Below are 14,360 nucleotides of genomic sequence, written 5' to 3' on the forward strand. Positions count from 1 at the left end.
GCTGCATAGGATATCTGAATCCAAGCACAACAAAAGGTGCTTTCACCTTTTGAGTGGCTGATAGTCATTGGAAGTGTCTGCATGTGTTCTCTCATTTTAGGTCTTCCACCTGATGCTTGCAGCATGATTTGGAGTTTCCAAAAACACTGAAGTCCCATTAGCCATGTACTAAGTTAATACACTTTTTTGTATCTGAAGATCAGGTAAGATCAGTAGATTTCCTTTTTTTCATAGGCTCAGTTTTGGTGGCATCTTAGCTCTGGGAGTGTTCCATGAGCATATACATCCCCACCCTTCTGTGTTTATAGGCCAGATAATCTTAAGCTTGGTCTGTGCAGCAGCTGGTTACTCTGCTCTTAAACATCTAAGTGAAATGGCTACATCTCCAGTATTTTGCCATCATTCAGAACCACCTCATTCAAGCTTACCCTGACCATGGTGCGAGAGCCTTGCCTATTTTTTGTGCTACTTTTTTTTCTAAATTATTCTCTGGACATGTGGATTGCTTGACTACGCCCTCCATTATGTGCTGTCATGTGGAGTTATGGCAATTTGGGAACCCAATGAGATTGTACACCACTGAAGTAAACACAAATGTATCAGCTTTGTTCCTGCCTCAGAGCTACCAACCATACTTGCTGAATCTGCCTGGTTCTGTCTGCCCTAGAATGTATCTTGCACAGCACTATCTTGCTGGTTCTTGCAAATCACTCTGCAAAATTTTTACAAGAGCTTCGTTACTTTGAAATTTTCTGTCCTAAAATAAATGTTCTTACCCCAATGCAAGAGCTCCAAAAGAGTTTTTGTCTGCCCATGTGCTGCTGTCTCCCTAAGCCACTGATATTTTTGTAAGACTAGAGTATTGAAAAGGCCTTAGTGAAAAAATTAGCAGCCTCACCAGCATTAGATGGTTTTCCTCCATTGTGCCTGGGACAGCTGTAACTTCCTAATAATCTCCTATGTGTATAGCAAAGAGAGGTTTGAAAAGCAATAAATTGTGAGGTGAGATCAAAGACCACATTAGATCTGTAGTTATGAGTATGGTGGAGGGAGAGATAAAATACCTGACAGTATTGCTATGCTGGAATAGTGATCTGCAAAGGTTGTTAATTATTATGTTTCTTATCATCAATGTGATCTTCTATGTTCTAAAGTATCAGAATTACGACACACAAAGTGAAAATCCTCTTCGATTCACTTAATGTGACTTCAGCTGGCTGTGCTTCTGATCAAATGACCTTATCCTGACACACACTGGACAGCACAGAACAGAAATTCACTCTTCCCACACCAAGAGGAAAGAGAGTATCAAGGTTTAACTTGAAATGGGAATGAAAGTCTTTAGAGCCTTTCAGCTCCAAAATATTTTGGTTCTGGTCTCAGTTTGTGTCCCAGCTCCAAGAACAAAAATGAATTTTTATTTGGCAATTGCTGAAAGAATTCAGAGAACAGAAGTAGGAAACAAGGTCCTCAACCTCTTTGTTACCCAGCCTATCTCCCAACCAGCCTCTCCCAGAGCAAATCTGTGGGTAGTCTCAGATTTAGGGTAGAAACCAACACAAGTTCCCTCTCTCCCCAGAGCTCCTGATGGGTAGGCAGTTAACACGTGGCTGCAGGTTATAATTTCAAACACTTCTATTGAAGAATTAAAGCCCAACTTTATTATTTTCTGGGTTAGTCTGCAGCTATCCACTCTCCACTTAAGAGGGGACTGCACAACTGCTGAAAAATGTCAGGTGATCTCAGCTGATCTATGTACAGCTGGATCAGTTCCGCAGAATATTCACGAATGCCAATGTAGTTGAAGCAATAGCACTTCTTGTCATATCCAGAAGCTGGTCCTGAGAAAGTCCCCTCTAGGAAACTGATGGTCAGATCCTTTGAAAAGCAGGGACACACAGATTCACAAACAGTATGAAGAGGACACACATCTGAAAGCTTTATCTGAAACTTTAACTTGGACTTTTAAAAACAATTTGTTTATGTGTTGTATTTTTAAAATACAAAATATTTAACTTTCTCCCTTAGAAATTAAATATATTACTATCTCACATAATCAAATTCCCTTTGGAAAGGAATGTTGTACATGTACTCTGTAAGAAACATTGTTGCTGTTTCTACTTTAAAAACTAATATTCCTGTGCCAGTAATGCGTCAGTCAGGATATCGGCTTTTGGGATATGCCCTTGGGGATTTTCAGGGACATTGGAAAAAGGAAGAATAAATTGCAACTGAGTTTTAAATAGGATCGTGCGATGCTGCTGCTCATTCGTGGCACATCTGTGTGTTTCAATCGGTTTACTTGCGGTCAGCAGCCACAAGCAGCAGCCCAGCTGTGAGGTTAGGAGCCATGGCCACGCTCAGCACCTCTGAACCGCTCCATCTCAGGAGGGCTGGGTGCGCATGGGGAGCCGTGGGTGCGCATGGGGAGCCGTGGCTGCGCCGCTCGGGGATGCTCGTCCCGCGGGCTGGCCCCGCCGCTGCCCCGCTCGCTCCCTCCCGCGCCCGGCCACGCTTTCGCTTTCACTTCTTCCGGCTCGGGGCAGTGTTTCCTCACCGTGCTCGTGTGCTGAGGAACTAGTGCTGAGGTGGGATGCTTCCAGATACCGGGGGATAAAGCCCGCAGAGGTGAGTCGGTAAAATTCTTCACTTCATAGTAATAAATGTGAATATGGAGGCGCAAAGTGCTGCTCAGGAGTTTGGGTGATTTCCTTGATCCTGGATTTCTCATAACTTGCACGTTAGCCAAGTCAGTGCCAGTTTCTAAAGTTCTTGCTCACGGTGTTAAAACTGTATTTCATTCTTTTGCCCATCCGAAACGCTGTCCGCGAAGTTAGATAATGGGTGTGTGCTTTCTTCACTGGACCCCCAGACAAAGCTAAAACACCTAAAGCTGATTCCAGATCTGTTGCAATCAGAAAAGGCAGGCCATTGGGCCTTGCTGGAAGCCAGCTAAAGAGCCTGTTTTGTGATTGTGCGGTACATTTCTTCTGGTTTTCAAACTTGAAAGTGGGCTGGCAACAATTACTGCAGAGCCCAGCAGCTGTCTGATCACCCTAATACAAACCCTGAGAATGATGCAGACCAAGATGCAAGCTTCTGTCACAGATATGCTTCCCTTTTGTTTTCCTTAATGTTTCCAGCAGCTGGGGTGCAGGAAAGAGGTAGGACGAGTGGTCCTTTATTTTCCTCAGCTACAGGGACATGAGTGCTGTGTTTGGCAGCAACTGTAGCAGGGCAGGCTTTCTGCAGGACCGAGAGCTCTCTTCTTCCCCATTAACCCATGGCAGATGAGTGGAGAGGTATGAGAGCTGCAGGATGTGGGTCAGCCTGACATGCAGTACCCAACAGGGAATTGTTTTTTCATTAAGGTTTATTTTAAACCATCTTTTGTAGTCCTTTGTGTGTGCCTTAACAATGTTTTATGTCCCTCTATCCCTTGCTTGTATTCCCATTCCCACTGGATTATACAAATGTCTCTCCTCAGATGGCCAGGTTGCTTCCAAAAAGACAGCCATGAGGTACCCCTCTGGCCACTATAATGTGACTTTTTGTCACTGGAGCAGTCCTAATATGCATGCCCTCTGAAAAGGCAGGTCATCTATGGAGACAAACTCTGCTGGGGTCTGACCTGCTAAGCTCTTGTTTGGCTGCAGATTGCAGCATCAATTCCTTAGAGTACTTGTTATGCTAGTGGAAATTTGTCTCTTTAGAAAATATCAGTTATGAAGAATTTTTCTTTTTTCCTATACAAATGTGCTGGTTTTATTTCTCTTCTCATTTCTTGTTTCATTGTTTGCTAAAACGCAATACTCCAATGTGCTCAAAGCTCAATAATATTAAATAAACACAGGTTCCTAGCAAAGGAAAATGGGGGCTGTAGAAGTAAGAAAGCTCATACTACCCATGAGTTAGTCTTTTGAGAAGCTCTTCTAGCTTCCTGTTAAGTCTAGGCAGGTTTATTCCCATCTATAACCTGTTCTGTACTGGGGCAATTATAGCCTTCTCTGCCTGGGAGCCCATCCTGCTGAGACTGAACTCATTGGGAAATTGAGGCTCTTAGGTCGGTTCCAAGTTTGTTGGCAGCAGACCATTCAGAGATGTGTGTATCAAGAGTGTGGAGACATTTCAAGCAAAAGGGTTGAAAGTATAAGCTTTTTATTTTTTAAAAAAGAAAAAAATGAAGGCAGGAACCTAAGCTTACTGTCCTCTGCTAAAGCATGAAAAAGTGTTCTGGCAAGCACTCAGAAAGTGTGTTCTTTCTCTACTAAAGATTAATTCTGTAGAGAATAATATGGGAGATACAAAGGACTCTTCTTTTGATTAGAAGAAATGCCATTTAATTAGACAAGCTCTATGAATCAGTCAAACCCTTCTGAGCTCTTACAGCTCTGTTCTGGTCAGAATTTACATGGAATTAATTTTCTTCCTTGTCCAGTAAAGTTTCATTACAAGATCACTAGGTGAATTTAAATCTAATGGATACTAAATGGAAAATGAACAAAACATGAAAAAGTCTAAGATTCATTAGAAATGTAATGACAAAACTGGTAGAGCCATTGAAAATTAGAGTTTGAATGTTGATATCCTAATATAAATGACCAAAAAATATGGGATGGAGTATATAAATTCTTAAATGTGTATATTTTTCTGAAAAGTATTTGGATAAATATATTGAATCTATGGGCAGTGTCTCTTCTACACCTTGGCTCTGTCCATTTTTTTCCCTGATTAGGTTGGTACTGATTTATTTTGTGTGTTCTTACTTTCTCATATATGTTTCTATAGCCTGGTATTCCTTCTTTCTCTATAAGATGGAGCGACAATTTTGTGTGATTGGCTTTTAAAATAAAAAGTGGCAAGAACAGTAAAAGAAAGAAGTGGTATATTATGTATTTTTAATGCATATTACTATAAATATTTTGCATGTAATTAAGTTCAGAGATCAATTACTAACATTGAGAAGCTTATGTACAATTTGTCATATTTATTGCATTTTATGAATGTTAAAGCAATGCAAAATTAATCAGAAAAGAAAAAGTGATGGGAAATTTTCATCGATAATAGATAAAGTTGGTAGCTTTTTGAACGTATCTATTTTTATGTAAGACAGTATTATTACTTTTAAATAAAAGTCTTTGTTTAGAGAGATTATTAGACATAACTCATCTGAAAAAATGAATGCAGAAAAAAATTCATGGATTAAAAACACTAAATGTTTGCTCACTGTGAAATCACATTTTTTTAAGCCTTGCTTGCCTTCAGTTGAAGATACAAGTCATGTCAAAATGATTGTAATTTGCAGTGTTCATTTTGCCTTTGCAGATAGAATGATGCGAAACGCTATTCTTTGGTGGAGCAGCTTATATGTCAGACTGATGTTTGTCTTCTGGCCATGTGCATCAGCTGGAAAACAATGTCATATCCAAAATGAAATGGCTGACTGCAGTCACCTAAAGCTGACTCAAATTCCCTCTGATCTTCCGAACAATATAACAAGTTTGGACATTTCTCATAATCAGCTAAGACAGCTAGGTCCTGCAAATCTGACCAAGTATAGCCAGCTGGTTTACTTGAATGCAGGCTACAACAGCATCTCTAAACTGCAACCAGAACTGTGCCAAAATGTGCCCCTGTTGCAGATTCTGAAGTTAGAACATAATGAATTGTCTAAGCTCCCTGACAGAGTCTTTGCTTCCTGCACCAACCTGACTGAGCTCAGTTTAGGATTCAACAGACTAAATATAAAAAACGATCCTTTCAAACCCCTGAAGGTAAGAGTTAGAAATGCACTTTTTCATGTAAATAAAGAATAAATGGGGAATTTACTGTATTTTCCAATGTGTATACAAAACCGCTGTCCTGGTATCTTAAAATACCCAACATAATCTTTCACTGATTTTTGCTGAAGAAGAGGCCTTGTGGCTCCTTCTGTTATGGTACATTGGAGTCTCCGTCAATGACTGTGAGTCAATGGTCTCCATTCCTTTTTCTGTGCTGCATCCCTTTGAAGCACCTCTCCATGCAGGATATGTGCTAAGCCAATAGCACCAGCAGATGATAATAGCAGCAAAGTGGATGGTGTGGAATCTGAGCTGCCTGGTAGCCTAAATTTTAGAATTTTAGCTGGCAGCCTAAATTGTCAAAGTTGAGATTTATCTATTCAAACCAGGAAGGCCAGTGCTTAGGCTGCATGTAGTGTCTCTCAGGACTTTAAAAACTGAGAAAGAGTAAAAATGTTTTTATTGTATCTTTGCTTCTCTGGTAGTTTACATGTGGTTAAATATTCTTGTCTGTAGCACAGATTGGGCGACCACCCCCAGAAAGCAAGAAGGGAATATTTCACTGTCCTTGCACCAGGCAGGAATCATGTAAAAGGAAAGGCCTAAGGACAAAAAAACAGTAAAGACAATATGTAGGTACTAATTGTCACTCAGTGTTCTAATGAGTGTGCATATGGTTCTGAGTAGGGCTGAACTTTTCTGTTAAACTCACTATTCCAGTTCAGTTACATAAAGTATTGTAAGTAAGTTTGCATTGTAAGACTGCTGACACAACTAAATACAAGTGAGTTCACCCAGCTTCCATGCTGGGAACTTTACCTTCCTTATTCCATTTACAGGGCTGGACCATACTGAAAAGATGTTTAATACTATAGTTGTAACTGCAGTCAGCTGTAGGCTTTTGCATTTATCACTTTATCTGAGGCAGGAGGGCCTTCAGTAAATTAAGGAACTTTAAATAAATCTACTTTGGTTTGCAGTAGATACTTTAGCAGGTTAATATCATTAATACCATGAAAGTTACTGGTGTAAAAGATACAGAATACTTCAGCCAGTAGGTGCTTGAAAGCTGCCATTTCTCTATTACAAATTTATTTTAAGTGTAGTATTACAACTTATTTCTAACCAATTATACTCTAATGAAATATTGCTAAATTTTTTTGTGTATTACATAAAATAAAAATTTAAAAAATATATATACTTTTCTTTTTCTTGTATCTTCTCTCCAGAACTTGAATATTTTGGACCTATCTCATAATTCTTTGAGGTCAGCCAATTTAGGATTGGAGCAACAGTTGGAGAAACTCCATGAGCTCATGTTGGGTAGTAACCAAATCATGGAGTTGAAAAAAGAAGACTTCAGTTTTCTTATCAATACCTCATTGAATAGTCTTGATTTGTCATCAAATCCACTAAAAGAGGTAGGAAGCACTTCAACAGAAATTCAACAGGTGTAAGTATAAAATGGAACTATCCTGATTTACTCTTTTTGGTTGTATGGCATTTACAATATAATTTTGACCCTCTGAAGTCCAAAACCCATTCTATTTTATACACCATCACTCCTGACCTCCATCAGTGATTTACAGAATTCTTATTTTGCCACTGAAATCAGCACAGACTGGTTTCATATAGGTTGATTCCATGTAAATCAGAGGTCTCACGCAATACCTAAATCAAGATGCTCTAAGAATACTTACCATGTATTTTCTGCGCAGAGCTTTATTTGCACGTGCTGAAGGTGAAGGCCTGGCACACTTTCTAAGTGGGTAAAAAGTGTGGTACTATGCAAGTCTGGTTATACAATCTAGGTTTCACTTCCCAGTTATCAAAGAGAACTTTTACTTGTGGCTATGGGAACCCCAGAGAAATAATCATTCTAGAAACATATACTCACTTTAAAAAAAAAAACCCACATAGATGCTTTGTCTTCCATACAAGTATTATAAAGTCATCCTAAGACACATCTACCTCACTGTGCTCTCTGATCTGCTTCTCAGAGTTAGGATTCTTTGAAGAGTGATGGTAAGTGTGGCAATTCTAAACTGGTTGCTGGTTGACCCCCAGCATACAAATACTGAATATGCATTGAATTTCCTTGGTTCGTTTGGTTTTTGTTTGCTTCTTTTGCTTTGTTTCCCAGTAGATTGCTCTCTAAAAAATATGTACATTGGACTTAAAAGAATATTTTAATGTGGTATAAGTTTGTATCAGTGCTAAGAATGAATCCCATCATCCTCTTTTGCTTGGATGCTTCATCCCTCTCTCTTTCTGGTACCAGTTTTTATGAGACCATGTGCTGGATCACTGGGGAAACTCTACAGTGTTTTGGCTTTATTAGCTTGTAGTCCCTGCCTGGTGCACTGTGTGACTGCACGAAGGGCTATTCTGGCACAAGGGTACACGGTGTGGATGAGTAAATGGCATTACTCCGTTCTCAGGCTCTGCTGCTTTTTGCCACTTTCAGCTGCTCTGGTTTTACAGTACTGCTATCTAAAAAGTAGCCTTATGCATTTGAATCATTCTGACAAATGAAGTATTTAATCCCTCAACTGACATCTTAATCAAGATGAGGGGCCAGCTCTATAATAAAAGCTTGTGATTCATATTGTGAAAGCAAGTGTGTAGCTTCTGCTTACACAGAGAAACGGGTTGCTTCTTGTCTGTCTGCAGACATAATAACTAGTAAATTAGTATACCTAGCAGATACCAATAACAGAAAGCTGAAGAAAGATATCAAAAATTTTAAGATACTTCTAGAGAAGGAGTTTTGGTCATTGGATATAAATTTGCATCTCACTAATGTGCTTTCTATCTTCTAAAACAATACTACTCAGATTCATTATAATAATGTTATAAATGATAAAACTATTGTCACAAGAAGTGTAAAATCCAAAAAGTGTTTGTCTGAATGTGGCTGTGAAGCAGTCTGGGTGTAGAAGTTCTATTCTGCTTGAAAATCCCATTTGAAAACCTTTACAAGCTTTCATTTTATTGGTCAACTTTCTTACATTACCCCCTTGTTCGGGTCAAGACTTTATTTTTTCCTTGTCCTTTCAGTTTCATACGGGATGTTTCCATACAATTGGAAATCTGTTTGGCCTCATACTGAACAATGTTGAACTTCATGAAAATCGCACGAAGAAACTTTGTACGGAATTATCAAACACAGCGATTCGAAACCTCTCATTGAGTCACGTGAAACTTTCCTACATCGGCAACACAACTTTCCAAGGACTGCAAGGAACAAATCTTACAATTTTAAACCTTTCCCAAAATTCTCTCTCTACCATAGAAAATTACTCATTTCAATGGCTTTCAAGTTTAGAATATTTAAACCTGAATCTTAATTATATTCATGTATCTTCACATTTATTTTATGGATTATCCAGCCTTAAACATTTGAATCTCATAAACTCAATTACTGGGAAAATTGAAGATTTTTCTTTTCATTGGCTATACCACCTAGAGTACCTTATAATGGATAATAACAATTTTCCAGGAATTACTGCTAATACATTCACAGGTCTGAACAACCTGAAATATTTGAGTCTCTGCAATAGCAACATAAACTTACAAAGAATAACTAATAAAACATTTTTATCACTTGCTAATTCTAGCTTACAGGTTCTCAACCTCACAAAAACCAGAATCTCTACAATAGAAAGTGGGGCTTTTTCTTCCCTGGGACACCTGAGAATTCTTAGTCTTGGTCTCAATGAAATTAGCCAACCACTTACGGGTCATGAGTTTAAAGGTCTCGATAATATACAAGATATTTATCTTTCCTATAATAAAAACTTGACTTTGCAAAGTGAATCATTCATTTTTGTCCCAAGCCTTAGAAAACTCATGCTGAGGAAGGTAGGCTGCAGTAATCTGGCACTTTCTCCTTCACCTTTTCATCCTCTGCGAAACCTGACTGTCCTGGACATAAGCAATAACAACATAGCAAATATAAAAGAAGACTTGTTCGATGGACTTGAAAAACTTGACATCCTGGATTTGCAGCATAATAATTTAGCCCGACTTTGGAAACATGCAAATCCGGGTGGCCCTGTTCTTTTTTTAAAAGGTCTTCCCAATTTGCAAATTCTTAATTTAAAATCAAATGGACTTGATGAAATTCCAGTTCAGGTTTTCAAGGGCCTGTTTCAATTAAAACACTTGGATTTAGGATCGAATAATCTGAATTTGCTTCCAGCAACTCTGTTTGATGACCAGGCCTCTCTGAGTTCATTAAACCTTCAGAAAAATCTGATAACCTCAGTTGAAGAAAAAGTATTTGGGCCACCTTTCAGGAGCTTGACAAAACTAGAGATGGATTCCAATCCCTTTGATTGTACCTGTGAAAGCATTGCTTGGTTTGCTGATTGGCTTAATAAGACCCAAGTAGATATACCTGAATTGAGGTCCCAGTACATTTGCAACACCCCACCTAAATATCATGGTAGTCTAGTTTTGTATTTTGATAGCTCAGCCTGTAAAGACAGTGCTCCATTTAAACTTCTTTTTGTGATCTCTTGCACTTTTGTGACACTACTCATTTTTATTGTCCTTACCATCCATTTTGAAGGATGGAGAATAGCTTTCTACTGGAATATTGTAGTCAATCGAATGCTTGGTTTTAAAGAATTTGAGAGACAACAGGAACACTATGATTATGATGCCTACATTATTCATGCAAAAGAGGACCAGCATTGGGTGTCCAAAAATTTCATGTCCCTGGAAAAAAATAACCACTTTGAAATTAAGTTTTGTTTAGAAGAACGGGATTTTGAAGCAGGTGTATCTGAATTTGAAGCCACAATTGACAGCATAAAAAGGAGCAGGAAGACTATTTTTGTTGTGACTGAACACCTGTTACAGGATCCCTGGTGTAAAAAGTGAGTAGGAAATAGAATTTTATCTGTAAGGGGAAAATTTGATATTTCAGCAAAATAATTTTTAAATTTTAATTTAATAAAAAAAATTGAATTTAATGAAAAATATCCACACAAAATCTACTTCAATATAATTACCTAATATATTGTTACTTCAGAATAATTCTAACCTAATGAAACTAATTGTTTCACACATACGGTAGTGTACATTTGAATATCTAAGTCAGTGTTTTAGGCATTTTCTTGAGTGTTTTTTGTGGCTTGATTGAGTTGTTTGTTTGGGTTTTTTGTTTATTTGTATTGTGGGGTTTTTTGTTTTGTTTTGTTGGGGTTTTTTGTTTTTGTTTTTTTTTGGGGTTTTTTTTGGTTGGTTTGTTGGGTTTTGTTTTGGTTCCTTTTTTTGGAGGGGGTGTTTTTTTGTGTGTTTTGTTTCTAGAAGTCAGGTTGCCACCTTTGCAGATTGCTTTTTTAAAAATTACACATTTGAAGAAGAGCAACAATGAGTAAGATCCCTAGCATCAAAAGATTTATTTTGTTTGCCTTTAAATTAGTCTTTTCACCATTCTTATATAATGTCTCATAAAGAAAGGGATTTTGCTAAACAAGGCTATATCAAGACAGTAGACTTGGGTTATATTTTTAGAGCAATCATTTTTTCTAGAGACAACTAATTTAAGAAAAATAATAACCATTGTATATCACAAAATAGACATTAAAACCCCTGTCAAGAACTGTTTGTCTTTTTCTTTCACATAAAAGAAAACATTGATTTTTGTCTTTTTTTTTTTTGCATCAGTTTCAAGGTGTATCAAGCTCTTCAGCAAGCTGTTGAACAAAGTCGAGACTCCATCATACTGATCTTTCTTGATGATATCCAAGATTATAAGTTGTATCATGCACTTCAACTGAGAAGAGGAATGTTCAGATCTCGCTGCATCTTGAACTGGCCAGCCCAGAAAGAACGAGTCAGTGCATTTCATCAGCAATTAGTGATGGCACTTAAATCTAAAAGTAAAGTGCACTGATTTTTGAACTACAGATTTGAATTATGGGGTGATTTTTGTCATCCTGTAAATATATGTATGAGTCACTATAATTTAAATTTATTTGTTTATATTCATGTTTTTGCTGATGTTTTAATTCAGCTGCACTGAAGTGACGTTAAAAGGGATCATGGTGGATAGTCATTGCGATCAGTGTATTAAAAATGTGGTAGAAATTCTGAAGACCAGTGAGAATCACTGATATTCTAGGAAATAATGTACGGTAGAAAAGACAGACTCTCTGAGGGGATATTAAAAGTAAATGCATTAATGATGAAACAAGAAATTGTTTGTAGAAGATAGAGTGGACACTACTTTTTGCTTTTGAAACATGGGGGATTCAGTGCCTCAAACTGGAAAGCTGTGAAACACAGTAAGTAAATTACAGAAAATTAATTCTGTAATTAAAATCAAGAAATATAGCCTTTTTTAAGTGAGTTTTAAAACCTTTGTGATTATGCCTTCTGAGGGGGGCTAATACTGGTTGCTATCAAAAAGTGACTTTCAGGCTGATGAGTCAACTGATTTAATAAATTTGCTATAAAGAAAAAAATTTTTTGCTCTTCTCTGGTGAAATTCAGAGAGCTGGCAGGACATTAATACTGAGAGATGTCACCTTGATTCTTAGAATGCAACACAAAACTGTATGCCTGTACACAGAACTTGAAATCAATGTGAAGCATGGCCAAGGCACAGCTGCTGCACCTGTATAAAATTAATAAAGGCACAGATATTTTTATAGTATGTTGGATCCCAGATACCTGGGTTTTTTGAGCTTTCTGTGCTTTCTGGCACTGACCCCCTGGAGAATACTGCTTTTGACCTGGAGCCTTAGAGAAGGCTTCCAAATTTGAGTGATGGAGTTAAAGTCACAGGTGTGTAGTTAAATAGAAGTGTGTGATTTCACATGGTGAAGGGTTTTAAATTTGAGGTTTTTATAATACAGTAATAGGTATGGGACAAGATGGAGGATTTTGGATGGTGTCTCTTTTCGGTGTTCATCTTCCTTCTTCTTCATGATTTCAGGAAGTAGTTTCTAGTTAGGCAGTTAGAAATGCACTGCCATTCACAGGAGATTAGTTATCAAAAATATAAATAATATAAAACAAATAATATAGGTGTTAATTCTCTATTGGACTGTTTAGCTTTAAGAGACCTTGTAGCTAACTAGATCTTTCTCCATTTTGCTTGCTTCTAGCTGGTAGCTGGAAGTGTTGTCTCTCTGTACTTTAGATAAGATTTAATAAACAACCAAGCCTGAACACAAAAATTTCGTCTCCTTCATGTTTTTTAATCCTGCCTCTGAGTGAAGACAGAAGAAACTCCAGACAAGCCGCTAATTAAGTGGTGCAAGAAATACCACCTATTACAAGAATATAACTAGAAGACAACTTTATGGAGAAAGTGGTGCTACTGCAATTTCATTACCAAAATTTTTCTGACTGGTGAAACAACAACAGCAACAAAAAGAAATAGTTTTAAATAATATCAGAAACATTATTGTAACTACAGCTAGATGTAGAGTGGGAAAAAATTTTAAAAACTATATTAACTTCAATTTTTTTGTTTACTTTTAGACACAGTTTTTTCTTTGACAGCTAAAAGGAAAACTATAAAGAAATCAGATAGAATTATGTAGTTTAATTTCTTGCATATTTACTAGTTTGATTTTTCCCTGAACATATTTTACAGAAATGTGGGCTGGATGGCAATTGCCAGGGCATTAAAGTTCAAACGTATGGACAAGCAGCTTGAACTGGAGAGAGAGCAGAAACTGAGCAAAAGGTGTTTATAACGTTTAACACTGACTAAAATATTATGGTGAGTCTGAGGACAGATTATTGTAAACTAGACACAAGGCAGTCATTTGCATATTTTTTTAATATTTACTTGCTGCTTTAAGGACCTTTTAAAACTTTGTCAGCTTTTAGGAGGTCTGTGATCCTTCAATATCTCAGGAATATTTTTAAATTGCTTTCCCCCCCCAGCATTTCCCTCATCAACTTCAATACCACTATTGCTACAAGAAAGCTGTTTTACTGCTTTAGAAAACAGTTTTATACTCAATACTTAAAACTTTTCTCATTATTTGCTATATCTATAGAGAAAAAAACGTTGGGTTTTAACATAGTTTTCCTATGTCCCACGATGATAAAAACCTAAACAAGATAAATAATTAGTGAAATAAGATTTTTCATGCACTGGAATAGTGCAGGGGATGCAGGTGTCTTCACTGGCTTGGGAAGTCCTGAGTGAAAAGAAACCAAAAGAAAGGCTTTGTTTACAGCTGAAGTGATAAATGATGATTCCCTAATTACAGTAATAGGATTATCCCCATTGTGATGCTTTCATCTCATCTTTCTGACCTTTTCAGGTGAAGTGACAAATTCTTTCTTCATGCTTAAGCCATGAAAGTTGAGGAGGCAAGTTGGTAATTATGGCATGACAGGTATGCACCATGTCAATTGTTCTTTCTCTTATTTAAAGACTAACATGTGAGAGGGTTCCTATCCTAAATCTGAAATGACACATAGCAGCAGAATTTCTCTTTCCACATCAATATAAACAGTTTAGAAAATGCAAGTAGTTCACATGGATATTAAAAATGACATAAAGACGAAAAGAATGCATGGAGAAATATTGTGGTGAAA

General features: G+C 37.4%; 1 protein-coding gene across 2 annotated transcripts; it reads left to right on the forward strand.

The window, feature by feature from the left end:
- The first annotated feature begins 2,453 nt into the window (after positions 1–2,453).
- On the forward strand, positions 2,454–12,619 carry TLR3 (toll like receptor 3). Of its 2 annotated transcripts, none has more exons than XM_033061317.1 (5): positions 2,454–2,628; positions 5,326–5,774; positions 7,013–7,234; positions 8,844–10,669; positions 11,463–12,619. In XM_033061317.1, the coding sequence occupies exons 2-5, from the start codon at positions 5,331–5,333 to the stop codon at positions 11,689–11,691; spliced, it is 2,721 nt and encodes a 906-aa protein (XP_032917208.1). In that variant the 5' UTR covers positions 2,454–2,628; positions 5,326–5,330; the 3' UTR covers positions 11,692–12,619. The 2 variants fall into 2 exon arrangements, with proteins under 2 accessions (XP_032917208.1, XP_032917209.1); XM_033061318.2 differs by having other exon boundaries at positions 7,013–7,204.
- The last annotated feature ends 1,741 nt before the right edge of the window (positions 12,620–14,360 follow it).

The sequence above is a fragment of the Catharus ustulatus genome, chromosome 5 (assembly GCF_009819885.2).
Source record: "Catharus ustulatus isolate bCatUst1 chromosome 5, bCatUst1.pri.v2, whole genome shotgun sequence".
Classification (NCBI taxonomy): domain Eukaryota; kingdom Metazoa; phylum Chordata; class Aves; order Passeriformes; family Turdidae; genus Catharus; species Catharus ustulatus.